General features: G+C 33.2%; 2 protein-coding genes and 1 non-coding gene across 3 annotated transcripts in view; 2 read left to right on the top strand and 1 right to left on the bottom strand.

The window, feature by feature from the left end:
- The window catches only part of LOC117225162 (uncharacterized), a 56,160-nt gene that overhangs the window by 36,210 nt on the left and 2,843 nt on the right, over positions 1 to 17,107 (top strand). The window contains exons 3-8 of the mRNA XM_033478496.2: positions 10,485 to 10,718; positions 11,412 to 11,584; positions 12,014 to 12,311; positions 13,066 to 13,617; positions 14,824 to 15,054; positions 16,502 to 16,748. Coding sequence (XP_033334387.2) covers positions 10,485 to 10,718; positions 11,412 to 11,584; positions 12,014 to 12,311; positions 13,066 to 13,617; positions 14,824 to 15,054; positions 16,502 to 16,748 — 1,735 coding nt within the window. The remainder of the gene's footprint in view (positions 1 to 10,484; positions 10,719 to 11,411; positions 11,585 to 12,013; positions 12,312 to 13,065; positions 13,618 to 14,823; positions 15,055 to 16,501; positions 16,749 to 17,107) is intronic.
- Positions 880 to 4,855, bottom strand: LOC117225161 (uncharacterized). Its single transcript, XM_033478494.2, has 2 exons — positions 3,150 to 4,855; positions 880 to 3,079 (listed from the first exon to the last, which is right to left on the bottom strand). The coding sequence occupies exons 1-2, from the start codon at positions 4,617 to 4,619 to the stop codon at positions 3,047 to 3,049; spliced, it is 1,503 nt and encodes a 500-aa protein (XP_033334385.2). The 5' UTR covers positions 4,620 to 4,855; the 3' UTR covers positions 880 to 3,046.
- On the top strand, positions 15,859 to 15,940 carry TRNAL-AAG (transfer RNA leucine (anticodon AAG)). The gene has a single exon. It is a non-coding gene; the product is annotated as a tRNA-Leu (tRNA).

Raw genomic sequence — 17,107 nt, forward strand, 5'->3', positions numbered from 1 at the left:
ACATTTACAATGTATTAATAGTCTGGTTAGGTTTCGAAAAATATTTAGTAAATGTAAGAGTAAGACCGGCATCATCTATCAATGATTCGTTAACGCGATATACTGGCCGGCATTTTCCTGTACGGATACCTCCAACACTAACAAGGGGGAACAAAATATCAAAGCGATGCGTTGTATGCTTACCTATGTTAGTTCGAAAAGAAACAATTTTTAAATGCGATGTAGCATTATGTATTGGTCATTTAAAAAAATACCATGTTAAATAAACTCTGAAAACTATTCAGAAGTCACTTACTATAGAAATTACTGAAAATAATAAAACTGCCGATATACGGTCGCGCGCGGTGATACGGGTCAACCGTCAGTAGAACGCTACTGATGTCTAGACACAAAATCTTAAGTAGAGTCATGAAGCAAATTGATTAAAAATGGTACAGAGTGATAATAAATTATTATTATTCAAATAATATATAAGACATAATATAGATGAAGATATAGAAGATTTTATGTTTTCAATTTTTTATAATCGAGCTTTATTTGAATATTTCTCCTAATTTGTCATGAAATAATAATATGTTGGAACATTTTATTTATGAATGATGTATTCTGGATATCAATCAAAATTGGTGGCCCTACATAAAAAAATATTGAAATATAAAATCAATTATATTTTTTATGTATTATTGGGGATAAAGAGGGGCCATGTACCAATTACTGCGTACCCATTATTGCGGATTAGAATTCGAAATACATATGCGGAGACAAGTATATGTATGTATATGCATATACAAGTATATGTGCAAGTATACGGAAACAATACAATATACGGAAACAAACTACATATCTGGGTACATATTACGTACTTAAATAAATTCCGAGTACAGTAACATATCATTTTTTATTTACTATATTTTGAAACAATTATTATTTAACACTATCATGTAATATCACATTTTATTTCTAATACTATAATATAATATAACATTATTATTATTGTTATTAACATGCGGGCAAGGAGCCTTTATATCTATATCACTTGATTACAATAATTACGACAATATCTAAATAAATAAATAACAGAAAAATACTAAAAATGCCCAGAAAATTTCGAGGCCAAGATGTTTGAGACAAGACGAAGCGAGACCCTGAAAGTACAGTGGGTGTAGAAAGTATTCGTACAGCAATCAATTTCAACAAAAACATTGTAGAACTTTGTTTATTACAAAAACATGGTAACAAAAAAGACGTGTACATATTCTTTGAAATCTCAAATGTCATAAAAAAGAAATTGTTTATTTATATTCTTTATGAAACTATTAACAAAACTCTTAAATATGGATGAAAATATACGCGTAATAAGTATTCGTACAGTTCCTGTTCCATGACGCTTTCCGTTACAGTATACATGATAATTATCTGGTAATCCGTTTAATGTCAAGGTTAAATATCATTAGTATATCTAGAGACTTTGCCAGAACAGGTAGTGTCCTATATTTAATGTACGTAACGTTAGTAGTCCTAAAATGGAACGAAAAGGAAAGGAAACAACTGAAAGTGAAAGAAAAATTATTATAAATCTGCATAATAAGTGCAAAACATTACGAGAGGTTTCGGAAATTGTGAATTAACCGATGTTTACAATTCAAGACATCATTGACAGATATGGAAATCGAAAAACTTTAAGGAATAAAGCAAGGTGCGGACGTAAACGAGTAATAAATGAATACACCGGCCGATGGGTAAATCGTAAAATATAACAAAATCCAAAGATTAGTGCGGTCAAAATTGCAGCTGAACATAAAAGTGCCCTTAATACCAGTGTCTGTGCGTAATTTCGTACGAGATAGAGGATATCATGGCAGAATAGCTCGTAAGAAATATTTTGTAAACGCAACTAAACGAAAGAATGACTGCAATTCGCAAAGGAATATGTAAACGTTCCAATGGAGTATTGGAACCGTGTAATATTTACTGATGAAAGTAAATTTAACATATTCGGATCAGATGGACGGTGTACGGTATGGAGGAAAAAAAATACCGAGCATAAAAAAGAAAACTTGCATGGAATTATAAAGCATGGCGGAAGATTGTAGTTTGGGGCTGTATGAGTGCGAATGGGGATGGATCCCGCCATTTTATCGATGGTATATCTTTTTACAAGACAATGATCCAAAGCATAATGCTTATAATACAAGACAATGGATCCTGTATAATGTACCACTCCTTACCAATCTCTCTGCAGTCTCCAGACATAAACGTCATAGAGCACTTATGGGGTCATCTCGAAAAAAAGATTCGAAATCACCATATTTGTTCAAAAAAAGATTTAAAAAATGCACTACTGCAAGAATGGAATAACATTTCGAGTACAATCACCAGAAAGTTAGTAAAGTCAATGTCACGTTGGCTCTTATTGCGATTATACAATCTAAAGGAAATCCAACTAAATACTAAAATAACAAATAAGTTGATTTTTGTTATGTGTATGTATAAAAATTAAGAGACCTTGTTGTAAAGTTGGAAGTGTACGAATACTTATTATGCGTATATTTTCATCCATATTTAAGAGTTTTGTTAATAGTTTCATAAAGAATATAAATAAACAATTTCTTTTTTGTGACATTTGTTTTGAAGATTTTAAAGAATATGTACACATCTTTTTTGTTAACACGTTTTTGTAATAAACAAAGTTCTATAATGTTTTTGTTGAAATTGATTGCTGTACGAATACTTTCTACACCCACTGTATGTCCCTAATCGAAGATATCGAGATTTTCGTAAATGTCGAGATTCTCGAAGATGTTGAAAGTGACATACTGTTACGGTCTCGTCTCGAAATTTTCGAGATCTCGCATACTTTAGCTATATATATATAGATACATTCTTTTAATAAGTATTCAATTAGGTAATACTTATTACCTTTAGTTTCATACTGTTTTAAATTTAGTACATTATGAACACCTTTTTCTTTTTCAACATTTCTTTCTTTTTACTTAAATAATTTTTCATACTTTATTGAACAGCCCAAATCATGAGGTATTTGCTCTCAATTACAAAAATGGTCCTCAACTTTAATTTTCTAAAATGATTTTTTTATATATAATAAACACATCTATTATACATTTCTGATGAAATTTTCAAATACTCACATTCACATATTGTTCTATATTTTCCTTTTGTTGTACCTCGCGTGATAAATCAAACCATAAATAAAATAAATTTTCATCCTCCTTTTTACCGCACCATTGACGAATTTCATAACTTTTAAATACAAGCAGTTTATCTTTTCCAATAACATTTTCAATACATTTTAGTCCACTTTGTTTATCATAAGTATGTTTGACTAGAATGTTTTCTTCTTCGCAGGATACTTTAGCGATTCTGTTAAAAACTTTTTCATAATTTACAACATTTTCATTAATAGGGTATAAACCACAAGTCCTGAACCCATTTTGGAGAATTTTTGCTACTTTAATACTTTCAAAAGTACTTTTTAAGATGTTTGCAACTTGATATTTTTTGACACTTAACAAATTGTTGCTGTTGCAAAATTCCATGCAATTTTTCTGCCAGAAAGATTGAAAGGTATGGAAAAACGACACATCAAGTGGTTGTAGGATATGCATTGGATTTGCCTTTAAAGCCATCAATTCAATTCCGTTTTTATGACAAAATTCACTAAGAGCTAGTGTTACGTGGGGGGAATGTGCATCAATGTATAAAATAATGGGAAATACTATATTATTGTGCAATAGCCAAGGATATAATACATTAGTCACATAATCATAAAAGTTTTTGGCTGTCATCCAGCCATTATTTGAAACACCTGCACTTAAACCACTAGGCAACAACTGTTGCACTTCAGGTGGTATCTTATGACCACTGAATAGGATCAAAGGTGTCGCAAGTTGACCTGCAGCATTTGCTGTAACTAACACTGTGACAGTTTCTTCTTCACTGTTACCGTCAATTTTATAAACATATTTTGTGCCTCTTTTAACAAGTACTGCTGAGGTTTTGGGATTCAAAGAAAGTCCAGTTTCATCGCAGTTAAATATTCTGCTGCTGTCAATATTCAAAAGGCCCTTAGATTCTAAATACTGCTTAATCTCATTAAACCACTGTTTCATACTGGTTTCTGACACTTTTGCACGATTGAGAGTTACATTTTCTGATAATTTTGTTGCAATTTTATTGTGTCTTCTTAAAAATCCTTCATACCAATGACGACCCGGTACACCATTGGTGAAAGGATTTTGTCTTTTCAATTCCACCAGAAGCAACTGTACACTTTGTAACAAATGTTCTTTTGTTATTGGAAAGCCTTGGTCACCACAATGAAAAATCCATTTCACAAGTCTGTCTTCTTCCTCTTCAGACAGAACTGTATTAGGCCCAGGTTTTTTATTAGAATGTTTACCCTGCACATGAGCTCTAATTGTGGATTGAGGCACCTTATATAATCGGCTCGATGCAGCTACACTATTTCCTTTCATAACCTCATTTACAGCATTTATTAAGTTTTCAGCTCCATAATTAGATCTCACGCCCTTCATTTTACTTTTTTTTTTATTTTCTTCACTGTCTTTTTCATTAATTTTCCATTTAATTTTAGCCATAATTATGTACGTATTTTATTTATAATATAGTATTATACCAAAGAATTGCTTCTTCGGAATCGTTACCTAACCTAAGAGCTGAATGGGCTGAAGTAAATCACGTTTTTAATCAGAGATGTGCAATTCACACTGTAGCATTAGCGACATTCCTAGTGATATTTGTACCGCAGTAGTTTTCATATTAACATTTTTATTACAACAAAGTAGGTACTTAAAGAATAAAAAAATCTTTGATGAGGTATGTTTTTTCAAATCTTTAAACACATAAGAATGATTGACAATATTTTTGCTTCAATTAGAATACGTTCTTATGAAAAAATTTATTTTAACTAGTTTAATCTCATTGGGAAAAAATACTGCAGTAAAGCGTACATTCACAGTAATAGGTACATTTACCATATGTATTTGGTAATTCCATAATTGTTTCAAGTTTTCTACAATTTAAAATTGTTCAATGGTGTTAGAAAAACTTTTTAGGTACGTTTTGTTTCCTAAACTTAACGTGATATTGAATCACGTGAAGTTGATCAATGCGTAGTTTTGTAAATAGAGATTACACATGAAAACCACAAAATCAAACACCTCAACTAAAGGAAAATGTAGAACAAAGTATGAACAAAATATAGAATAAACGTTTCTTAGACGTTTATTAATAAATATAAGCTGTTTTATTCTTTTTCACGAGTAGAAATTTGTAGATGGAAACTAAAATTATCTACTCCTAATAAAAATGTTAATAAGATACATACAAAATGTTTGGAGATTGTTCGAAATTTTACCGTAACGATTTCAAGTTCTATAAACGTCTACTACTATAAAAATCCAAAAGGTATCTAAGAAACCCAAAATATCAATGAATAAAAGGTAAAATTAGCCAGCATAATATTTCTACGCTATTTACGCTCAAGAGAGATTTCTACAGGTTGTTCCATTTACTAGAATGAAATTACACAGGAGCTGGACCGTGATATTATTATTTCTCGAGGTGTACCTGTTATCGAAAGCGCCACTTTCGTATTGAAACGATAAAAAGCGATGAAATATAGGAAACGAAACCAGTTTGCCGAATTAAAAGTGCGGCGGCGTTGTAGTAAAGCAAAAGTGTGCCGCCGATTTCCATGTTTCGAGTGACGAAGGCACGCGAGTACAAATCTACATAATCAGAAACGCGTTGTATAGTATAATAGAAGGCTGACAGTGTGCACGTCGCCTAAAGACGATGATTACCTGTCATAATGGTCCGCTAATTGATAGGCAGCTCCTAGAAGGGGTTGGCAAGATTTCTAAAGAAAGCCTGCGGGAGCGAATGGTCGTCTCCGCGGTAAATTGCAATACCGATTTCTTCGTTCATGCTGCATGCCACGCAAAGCCCGTCGATTTCATTTCCCTCGTGAAATCCTTTCTGTTCTTTGCTAATTCACGTTGAAAGTACACTACTAGTGAATAAAAATCCATTCTGTCGGAATTTTTATTGTATCTAGAATAAATACGTACTACAATTTTTTAAACACCAAACTGTTTTATTTAAAACCCGTTTTTATATACTTTGCTTTTTATTAAGTTAATGTGTTCATATTTGGATAATTCCTTTTTATTTTTTTATTTTTTCTTTATCTTACCAAGTTGCCTTTTTCACATCATTAATATCATTCTATTCAGTTTATACCTCACATTTTCTATGTATATTACTAACGCCACGAAAATTGTATGCTGAGCAATTTGGGAACAGTATGATCTCAATTCTTAAATAATTTGTAGAATTCTTGATAAGCGAAATATATCGACACAGTAAGCATAATTATTCTAGAGACATATACCGGGATTCGTTTTCGAATTCATTGAAAAAAACTTGTATTCTCCATACAACCATCAGTGGATCGCTGTATCATTAATAATATAAAATTTACGTGTATCACACAACAATGAGGCACTATTTATCTTTTGTTTCTCACAGTGGAAGCTCGGAAGAATTTCTTGCGTACGTCTTTTTTTATATGCAATAGATATTCTTTTTAATGAAAGAGCAAAGAAAACCACGGCAATAGAAACGACAGGAGTGTTGCAGCTACCTATTGAGGGTTTCACTTGTTTCGTCTCGTTCTAGCTTGACGATTACACAGGTTGTCGTTTGAGCACCGCAAAACCATTTCTACATCCAATTTCCCAAGTGGAAAGTGCTCGGTCTAGTACGGCACTATCTTTATCTGCTGGAATCAAAGTCAGTGGTTTCTCCTTATTTTATCTTCCGCCATCGAATTCGATTATAATTGCAATCATAATACATTATAAAAACATGAAAAAAATGAAAAAACACTATTACATTATCTCAATATCACAATGATTTCGACAGATAGAAATAAATGTCTGTTTAATGATGCAATCATTCTTTTATTGTATGGAATTCAAAAATATGAAAAACTAATTAGTAGAGAAGGTTCGAATTAGATAACACTTATTATTTTATTTTTGTTTCATTTATGGATACTGGGATATTTATCTTTTACTATGAAAATATAGCGGACCACTGTAATTACAATTCTGATTGCTGTTTGAAATTTTTATAAATGTTAGATATAATTCAAATGAATTTCTCAGTTGTTAATGATTGATAGAAAGACTGATACAATCGTAAATAATTAATTAGAAATGTTCGGTTTAGAATAAGCACAGTATCTTTTATTTATACATTATGTTTTAGTATTAATTTTTGTGACTACTTTTTCGTATAGTTAACAAATTCTTAAACTGCACATTTACTATTTAAATCGGTATACATAGTACATGTATACATGTATACATAGTTAGATTTAAAGAGTTCTTGACAACATTTTAAAATATATTCTTTTAACATTCTTAACACTTTTAACACACACTTTAAAAAACTCTTGACAAGATTTTTGATAATATTTGTTTAACGTTAAAATATGGCGAACGTAGGTACGTACACTGCAATACATAACTTGCACAAGTTGCACAACGCGTCTTACGCAATTACCCCAAATTTTATGTACTTTCTTGAGTTTGACCTACTGCGATTGCAATGTATTTACATTGTATGTATATGTATGGTGAAACGTATATTTATATTCTCGCGACGAAGTTGATTTTCTTCTTACGTGCGTTGCACACTGAAACATAAAGGTTCATTTAGTTACACACGTTCATTTATTATCATCCATATCTTCAAAACAATGAAACAGGAAGCTATAGTGATAAAATGTTTATGCAGACTCAAACACAGTTTCAGTCTTAACAATTTTTTGTAAACTTTAAGGCTGAAATGTTAGCTGCTACAGTTACACAGAAAATTTATTAATTAATTAACAAAATTTATTGTTAACAAAATATTGCCATCATCGATGAAAGAAATATAATTATTCTACAATATATTATATTATATGAGCGAGAGACATATTATAAGACACGTTTAAAACACATAATTTTATATTATCACAGTATCAATATTGCATTGGTTATTTCAGAAATGTATCGTAAACTATAAGTGGGGTTATTAAGCGACCACAAAAATTAAATAAAATTAGAGCAAATTATTTAATGGAATAAAAACTGAGAAGCTAAGAAGGCAAACAGATCTATGTCATTTTTATTTTCAAATAACAACGTTGAAAATAACGATCCGAAATTAATGTGGTTTCAAATAGTTATTTCTTATTTTCATTTGAAATAAAATTTGCCCAAATCTTATTGAAACAAAATGAACATTTCTTTAAATCGACGCTTCCGCTGATTGTAAGTTTTTTACGTTTGCGGGAAGATCGGAGTTCGTTGGAGGTAAGTTTAGAATTGCGAAAACCGGGAGCCGGTCGGTAGGCCGAGCCATTCCACCTTTCCTTACGTTCACCGATATTCCAAGTAGAAAGTTGTCACTTCGTATGAAGTAAGTTTCCTCAGCTAGCCAGCCAGCCAGCAGACGGAAACGTTGGTATCGTTTGTGCTCACCAGAACCTGATGCAACGAACGTTTCTTGTACGATATTGGTTTCCTGCTGACCGATCACAAGTTGGATTCCTGAAAGTTCCCAACTACCTGTAACTTCCTCCCTATTGCCATTTACTAAATACGTATTTCGTGCTGCTTCCGTATTTACTGTTCCCGCGACTAATAATGCAGCCGGGTAGCTAGCAGGAAATCGTTTCTTCAATGCAAGATTAGCCTCTTTTAGACGAAATGGAGATAACGAATAAGAAAGACAAGCAAATACTTCTTATGAAACGTCGTATAAAACTACTTCAAAATCTTCTGTTTTACCGAATTGAATAACTATGTCTCAACAATAAATACACTGTTCCTTAGCAATGAGTAGGTTTCGCATAAAGACAGTTCAGCTAGTAACGGATGCGTTTGAAATAGCATCTATGTTGCTTTATTTTTACTTCATTTTTAGAAATATCTGTATATTATGCTATACTGTTGATTTGCAATAATACGTAATCCACAACAATATTTCACTCTGAAAATTAATAAATAACGTATGACCGTAGTTAAACTGTAGAATTGAAGAAATGTGAAAGTCTGCAGTCTGGTTATAATTCACGGCATCATTTTCTGAATAGAAATTGCACCGGATGTATACATATAAGGATTCAAATTACTTTTAAAACTTGCACGTGCCATAAACGCGTAAAAATCCACAGTCTAATATAATTAAGAAACCACTAAAACTTATAACACAGGGAGTAGAAGTTTTTAACAAGTTGTGAGTATCTTTTCCGCAATGATTCACTAAACTAATAATACTCGACTCAATTTGTCTCTGACAAATTTTGATCGAGGATCTCCCAGATCGAGGGGACCGTTTGCACTGAACAGTCATGTTAATTAGAGCATGCCGCAGCATTGCAGCGGCGTATCGCCTTGGATGGCAACGTTATTGTTATTATCATTGCCGGTTAAATGTAATTAAAGGACTGGCAATAGCTGCGGCTCGGAAAGGTAATTGAATCGTATCTGTCGGAGAATCACTTCCTAGTGTACACCGGAGAAAACGTCGATAAAGCCGAGGAAACGACCGAAAAGTGTTCTCTCGGAGGCTTCGAATGCTGGATAAATATCGCCATGGCATGGCATTCATCTGTTGATGCAACTCGTCTTCCTGGTCGCGACATCGGGTCGCGAGTGAAAGTGAACTCTCTTCTATGTTATCGCGCTATAACCTCGTCGAAACGATGGCAATCGAATGTTGGCAACAACGACGCAAAGCATCGGATCGCTCGATTAACCGCTATGATTTTAAACGCTACACTGGACTTTTCCATCGTTCGAGATTTAATCTCCTTTGCATTTGAAATTTTAATTTTTAATTTCTAGCTCCAAAATAGTTTTTCTGTCTTACAGAAACTCCATTTTGTACGGCTTAGTACGTTTGAGTCTTGCGATTCGAACAACACTTTTTGAAATATAAACGAATTTGATAATGTGAAAATTATTTTAGAACGTGATATGGATCATTTTTGATAATGTCTCAGTCACCATTTCAGTGGGTTAATGAATAGAATACATGTATATTCGTAAAAATAGAAAGTGAATAACCTTTGATGAAGTTTCACAACAACATAAATCCCACAAATGGATAAAAATGTGTAGTTTCATTGTTGCACAACTCTTGTGTCGACATCCGAATGTCTGTATGTATTTGTTGAAATAAAACAAGATTGTTTTAGATTCGTATTTGTAGCGGATAATACTAAAAAGACTAAAATCTTTTTGAATGCCGCAGAAAATTTTTATAATAAAAGGCAAAATACGGAAGAACAGTGAGCAAGGATTATCATACATATAGACATATCATTTAGAAAAAAAATAAAATCGGTGTTATTAAATCCTGTATTATTTATATTGTTACAGGATACAAGTGAAACAAAGGAACCGCAACAAACTCTGGTCGATCAAACGCCTACGAAAGAGGCTGCTGAGCCAGACACGAAAGACATTAAACTTCAGAAAGAAGACGAAAACAATTCGAAATCAGACAGCGACAGCAGTGATCATGAAGATGATGACGATGACTACGATGACGACGAGTTCCCACCTATGCATATTAAGCTGCCCCTTCAGTTTAATTTCGATGATATTGCGGGCGTAAGTTCATTAAGCCTATTCATTTACATACATACAGTGAATATAAAATTAACTTTTTTATAATTAGGCCAACCGATCTAAATCTTTTCGGAATGTTAAAGGAATTAATTTATTAGACAACGATTAAAAAATCCTTTTCAAAATTCGGAATTGATCGGGATGATAAAAGAATTAAAAAACGATGTTTTTTCGTCTTTTTTTATCCGAGTCTATAACGAGAAATTTCATAAATGTATTTTGTAGAAAATAATAAAAAGAAATAGAAAAGAATATTTTTTCAAGGAAAAGGCATCGTTTTAAAAAAGAAACTTCATTTATGGTCGCATTTCTACGTTCACATTTTATTACAATTTATTTCTTAATCTTAATTTGTTGCAGAATTATTGTAGTTCTTACATTATTTTAGATATTACTGTAGCATTTATGAAATGTAAGATAGTTTATGATGCAGCTGTGCTTGAATGAATACGTTTGTTTTAATATACACAACATTTTTGTTTGTAGAAACAGATATTTGTGTCTTTAAACTTTGTTTTACGATTGATACTGTATTAGATATGTATAATCTTACTTTTATTTATTTACTGTAATACTTCTTATGATTGTTCTTTTTAAGCATAATCTTACTTTTATTCATTTATTATAATATTTGTTATGATCGATCTTTGACAGTTCTGATCTAATGTTTTTCAGACTCTAATTCAAGAAGCACGCAGCAGAGTATCTTGCGTAGTTGAAAGACGAAGAGCCGATCAAGTGATGGACGGTGATAACAACAAGATCGAGAATAGCACCGATTCTCGCTACCAAAGGCTCAGCGGAGAACGCGTTGCTATCCTTTGCGAATCTGGAAATCCTCAACAGGAGTACGTAGATAATATTTAATTCAATTTGAAATTATTGTATCAATAAATTACGAAAGATATTAAGAATTACTCCCCTAATTTCACGTACATATACCGCCATTTATACCACATGATTTAACGGGACGGTATTATGAATAGAGAAAAGCTATTCAAAATAATGTCCTAAACCTAACTCAGACCTAATCCAGGCCTAACCTAAAGCATAGAGATTTAAAAAGCAACTTAAAAATATAGAGAAAATTCTAAGAAATAATTGTAAAAATTGTCAGCATGTTTCAAGGTCGTCGAAATCGATGAGGAATTTACATTAGTAAACAATTATCTCTCGAAATTGCTTCTACGGTCAAAAATGAAAAATCACTTAAAATCTTTGGCACTCCACTACAGACGCCAACGGTCCATGATATTTAAAGTGACATTTATTTTCAGACATCAAGATCAAGAGATGCTTACCCCGATTATTATTCCTCTGGGAACCGTTCAAGTACCTCTTCAGTCTCAGGACATGAATCCAGGTTACCATCAATACCAAGTGCACCCTCAGTATCAAGTTCCCGATATGCAACAGCTGCCTTTGAGCGATCCACGTGGATTGAACCACATTCCACCTGGTGTTCTTCCTCCTGAATTGCGACATCTTCCTCAAGTGAACACTGAAATGAGGCCACCACGAATTGGACTGCAGACACCAATGATGGGACCGCAAAATCCCGCGATGGGACCACAAGTTAGTTTATATTGCATTATATAGATGTTTCAACAATTTTGTTTTATAAAAATACTAAGCATCGGTATTTATGCTATCGTTCAAAAGTAGTGAAACGAAAAATAAAACCAGGAGGAACTTATTCCATATAAATATGAAATACATAACGTAAATACATAATATAAATATAAATGAAATAGATAAATTACCAAACGTTTTGAAACAAATTCATATGGCGTTTCAGCTAAATTAGTTGATTTGACCAGTGAATGAACTTAATTGTTAAGTTTAGGACACGATGGTCGATACATTTTTATTCAGAAAGCATAAATCATTCCATTAATATTTTAATATTTACATCTTTCAAAATTTGAATACAATATTATCATTTATTCAAGTTTAATTAATAGAGTTAACAAAAAAGTTAAGATGACCTTAAAGTCTCCGTAACGCCTCCCATTCAATAAAAGATACATGTATAAAATGTGTCTATCGAAGCTATTTAAATACCATGCTTCAAAATTTTCATACACGTATCGTATTTAGTTAGCTAGTCCAGTATAGTTAACAGAAAATATTCAAACAATTTGAATAATAATGGCGAATACATCATTGATTGTGATATGATTATTGCTTGTTTTATTGAGAGGCAAAACTGGCGCACTAATGCATATACATTCTACAATAATAATGAGTAAAAGAGGTTTCACAAACACCACGTAAATCGATTCAGCTAAATGTTCGAAAGTTTCTCTAACATTTAACGATTATCCAGATCGAAGTGCGTCGAATCCCCATCGAGCTGCGTCCCTTCCCGGTGAACTCCGTCAGAGGAATGCGCCCGCCAATGCCTCAGGAACCTCAAATGATATTCCAACAAGTCGAACAGACTCCCGGCGGGGCGTATGGTCAAGAACAAGGACCGGTCATGATGCCTCCACCAGTACCGCAGCCGGAGGCTCAAGTTCACGAACAAAGGGTTATCTCGCACATGATGATCCCACAAACAGAGCAGCGACCGCCCCAACCCCAGATGCAACCCCAGATGCAACCTCAGATGCAACCACAGATGCAACCGCAGATGCAACCACAGATGCCACCTCAAATGCCACCTCAGATGCAACCTCAGCCACAGCCTCAGCCACAGCCTCAGCAGGAGCCGCAGCCTCAGATTCCCGAGAGACCACGTTCTCCCTTCCAAGGAATTCCATTCGAAATTCGTAGGATTATTCAGCAGGTGCCTTTGGAGATCAAAAATATCATCCAGCATATCACTGGCGAAGCAAGACCGGTTCCTGTGCAGGTACCCGAAGGTGCTCGTCGCGAGGTAATTCAATTGATGAAATCCGTACGCTTAACTCAGCCGATTTCGTTAGCCAAGTATAGAGAATGAATGTAGTGAAAAGAAAGGAGATAGACATACATCGATAAAACGCCGCGACTACAAAATAAACGTGCAAGAAGGAAAATTTTATTATCTGTAATTTTCGTCTTACTTTTATATATACGATTGTAGCACCAGTGGATAATTGGGATTCTTCTGATTAAAATGAGTCCAAATACGATGTTAATCTGGCTACGTTTGTCAAAAAGCTTATTATTATAGAGATCGCTTATTAATTAATCTTAAAATAGCTTAAATTAATCCGAGTTACATCGTGTCTGAACTTATTTAACCCTTTTAGTGCCATGCGAAAAAGAGGCGCCTATGCGAGAATAACCGGCCGAATTTCACGGTTTTACTAGGGTTTGGGAAAATGCTTGTAAAAACCAAACAAGAAACAATATTTACATGACTCAAAAAGCAGTAAATTAAGGACGAAATAGAGAACAAAACAATGACGCTAGATTTTCTATATTCATTGAAAATTATATAAACAACAAAGGTATGAAAGGTCATAAAGAAAGTAAAAGTCCAGTTCTTTCTTACAAAACGTATTTGCACATACAAAAGGTCATCTTTTCATCATAATTTTATATAGATCATTTATTACAAAGTATATACTTTGCATTTCTGATATATTTTGTAACAAGATAAGTAATATTACATAACAAACATAAAAAGTAACTCGAAGGTACATATATTTGTGATATAATTTTGCATAATACTTCATTATAATAACATAAATATGTATATTTATATTTATATATTGTAAATGTGTAAAATTTTGTTATTATAAAGCGCTATAAGGCGCAGGCCGATATATCGCGGCTCTGGCACTTCTCGCCAATGCAGCAAGAGCCGATATATCGGCCTCCGGCACTAAAAGGGTTAAATTAGAAGAAATTTAGCTATCCATTGATGCTGCAATTATGAAGGTAAGACGATAATCACTAAAAATAAAAATTTTGTTTATTTAAATATTTATTTTTTATTGGTCGCGGTCAAAGATCATGTTTACAAACACCATTGTTTGTATTGCCAGATACATTATGATTTTATTCTTTTTTGTCGTTTTTTGGTTATTATTCATTAGTATCATGTATTAACTACGTAAACATGTTGAACGGTTCAATTTAATGTGTCGTTTAGAACGTTCAAGAGTTTAAACCGTTCCCGGAAGGAGCACAGCCCATCCCTGTGGGACTTCCACTTCCGATAGAGGTCAGAAACCTATTGGAACATGGAAACATCGAGGGTCGTCAGAGACCGGACGGATCACACGAACAACAGGAAGCTAAACCTTTCCCTGGACCGGAAGACGATAGCGAGGAGGAGAGGAACTTCCCTGTACCAGCGGAAATTCGTAATATTATTCACCAGGTATGATGATTAATGCGTTACATTTTTTAATGTTTCATCGACAAAATTGATCGTTTAACATTCGAATAAAGGGCCTTTATTTATTTATTATTTTATTTATCAATTTTCTCAACATATTTTTTAAGACACTTAATTTTTCTATACATCTTAATGAAACATGTGGAAATTTCAATTAATTGTTGGAAACTAGGTGATATAAAATAATAATATTTATAATCTAGGTTGGTTGTTCGATTGTTAAATTGCATCGAAAGTATTATTATTATTATTAGTATTATTCTGCGAATTTGATATAATATCAATAGTTCTCATTCGTTTGCACAAAAAAAGAAAAATCAAAATACAGTAGAACGTCGACTATAATATAATTGAATTTTCTTTTTAACCTAACTTAATTTTTCGCAATAATGTGGTATAGGTATCGTGGTCTGTTATTTCTCCTTTGTAATCAAGCACGTTATACAGTAAATTCTCTTCAGTTGTCCCTCAGCTTGTAAACAGAAATGAACAATTTGGAAAGTGGCAATACGATTATTCGAGCCTCGCGGCTCATTTTTGTAGTCGCCGATTGTTTACAAGCTGAGGGACAAGTGGAAAGAATTTACTGCACATCGCAATTTTCAACTTTCACTTAACATATCAGAGAGTAAACTCAATTTTGTCTTTCAAATCAAGAATTCGTTATTAATTTGGTGGTTTTGAATTAAATAAATTTATTATATCCATGTAAAGAAAATTAGATCATAGAACTTATAAAAGTTACAAAACAATAGGGATTTGAAATTTGACAACGAGAGACCAGCAGGTAGCGTGGCCGAGCGGTCTAAGGCGCTGGTTTAAGGCACCAGTCTCTTCGGAGGCGTGGGTTCGAATCCCACCGCTGCCATAATTTTTGTTTTTACTGGTGATAACGTTATCGGATGTAGCGAAGTTTGATGCAATACGGTTTACAGTAAATTCTTTCCAATTGCCCCTCAGCTTGTTTAAACAGAAATGGTCATTTTCGCGGCTCGTTTTTATAGTCGCCGATTGTCAACAATTTTTTGTTTACAAATCGGTAAGAATTTACTGTAAATGGTACAATACAGATAGACAGAAAATCAATACAGAGGACGATGACGTTCTCCCATACGAAAGCTTTAACACCTTTGCACTTAGTTTGAAACCTATTTCAAGCGATATAATTTTCCCAAAATTTAGTCAAATCGCATGAATTCGTTTAAGATGTCAGAGAGATTAGTTTACTAGATAATGTTTAAATAAATTTGTCCATAGTAAGCTTCAGTGATTTCTATACATGTCGAAAATTCCATCGATGTCGGTTAAACGATATGAGCTGCAAGGAATTAAAGATTGCGAAGATCACAGTTATTTAGGAAACTAATTTGCTCTTTCTAGGAAAGAGAATAAATAACAGTTGTAAGTGTATAATATTTTGTATTTCCAGGTTGTCGAAGGAAATGCTTTCCCCGTGCCAAGATTCATGCTTCCGTTGAGACCTGTAGATTCGTTGGATATACCCGTTGAAGCTCGTGCCGAAGTAACTGATGGCCAAAGCTCTGAGCAAGAACCGGAGCAACCACAGCAACAGGAGCAACAGCAGCAAAATCACAAGATGTTGCAAGAACAATACCAGGAAATGCAGCAGCATAACCAAAAGCAACCAGAGTCGGCAGAGCAAAGTCGTCCGCACTGTGAGCATATTTTTATTCGAATGCTAAATCCATCAATCCTAAAAATTTGTTTATTTACTTATGAAAACATAGAAAATTTTAAATAGGGAGAAAAATAGCTTGGTGGTGACATTCGAAAAATATAATATAAATTGTATCCTCGATTACCTGAATCTTTGTTATGTCTTTCATATATTATTATTTCAATCTAAGGCAATCCGCATACAACATTATTTATTGCACAAATCAATAAAGACTTAATCTCGCATTGTATTTAAATAACTGGTCTATTATCGGAACGCTCATGTTTTTTTGATTAGTTTGGATAACAAGGGTTCTACTATATTTCACAAAATTGGGAAGTATTAAAAAATTGTAGT

Source organism: Megalopta genalis, chromosome 8 (assembly GCF_051020955.1).
Source record: "Megalopta genalis isolate 19385.01 chromosome 8, iyMegGena1_principal, whole genome shotgun sequence".
Lineage (NCBI taxonomy): Eukaryota > Metazoa > Arthropoda > Insecta > Hymenoptera > Halictidae > Megalopta > Megalopta genalis.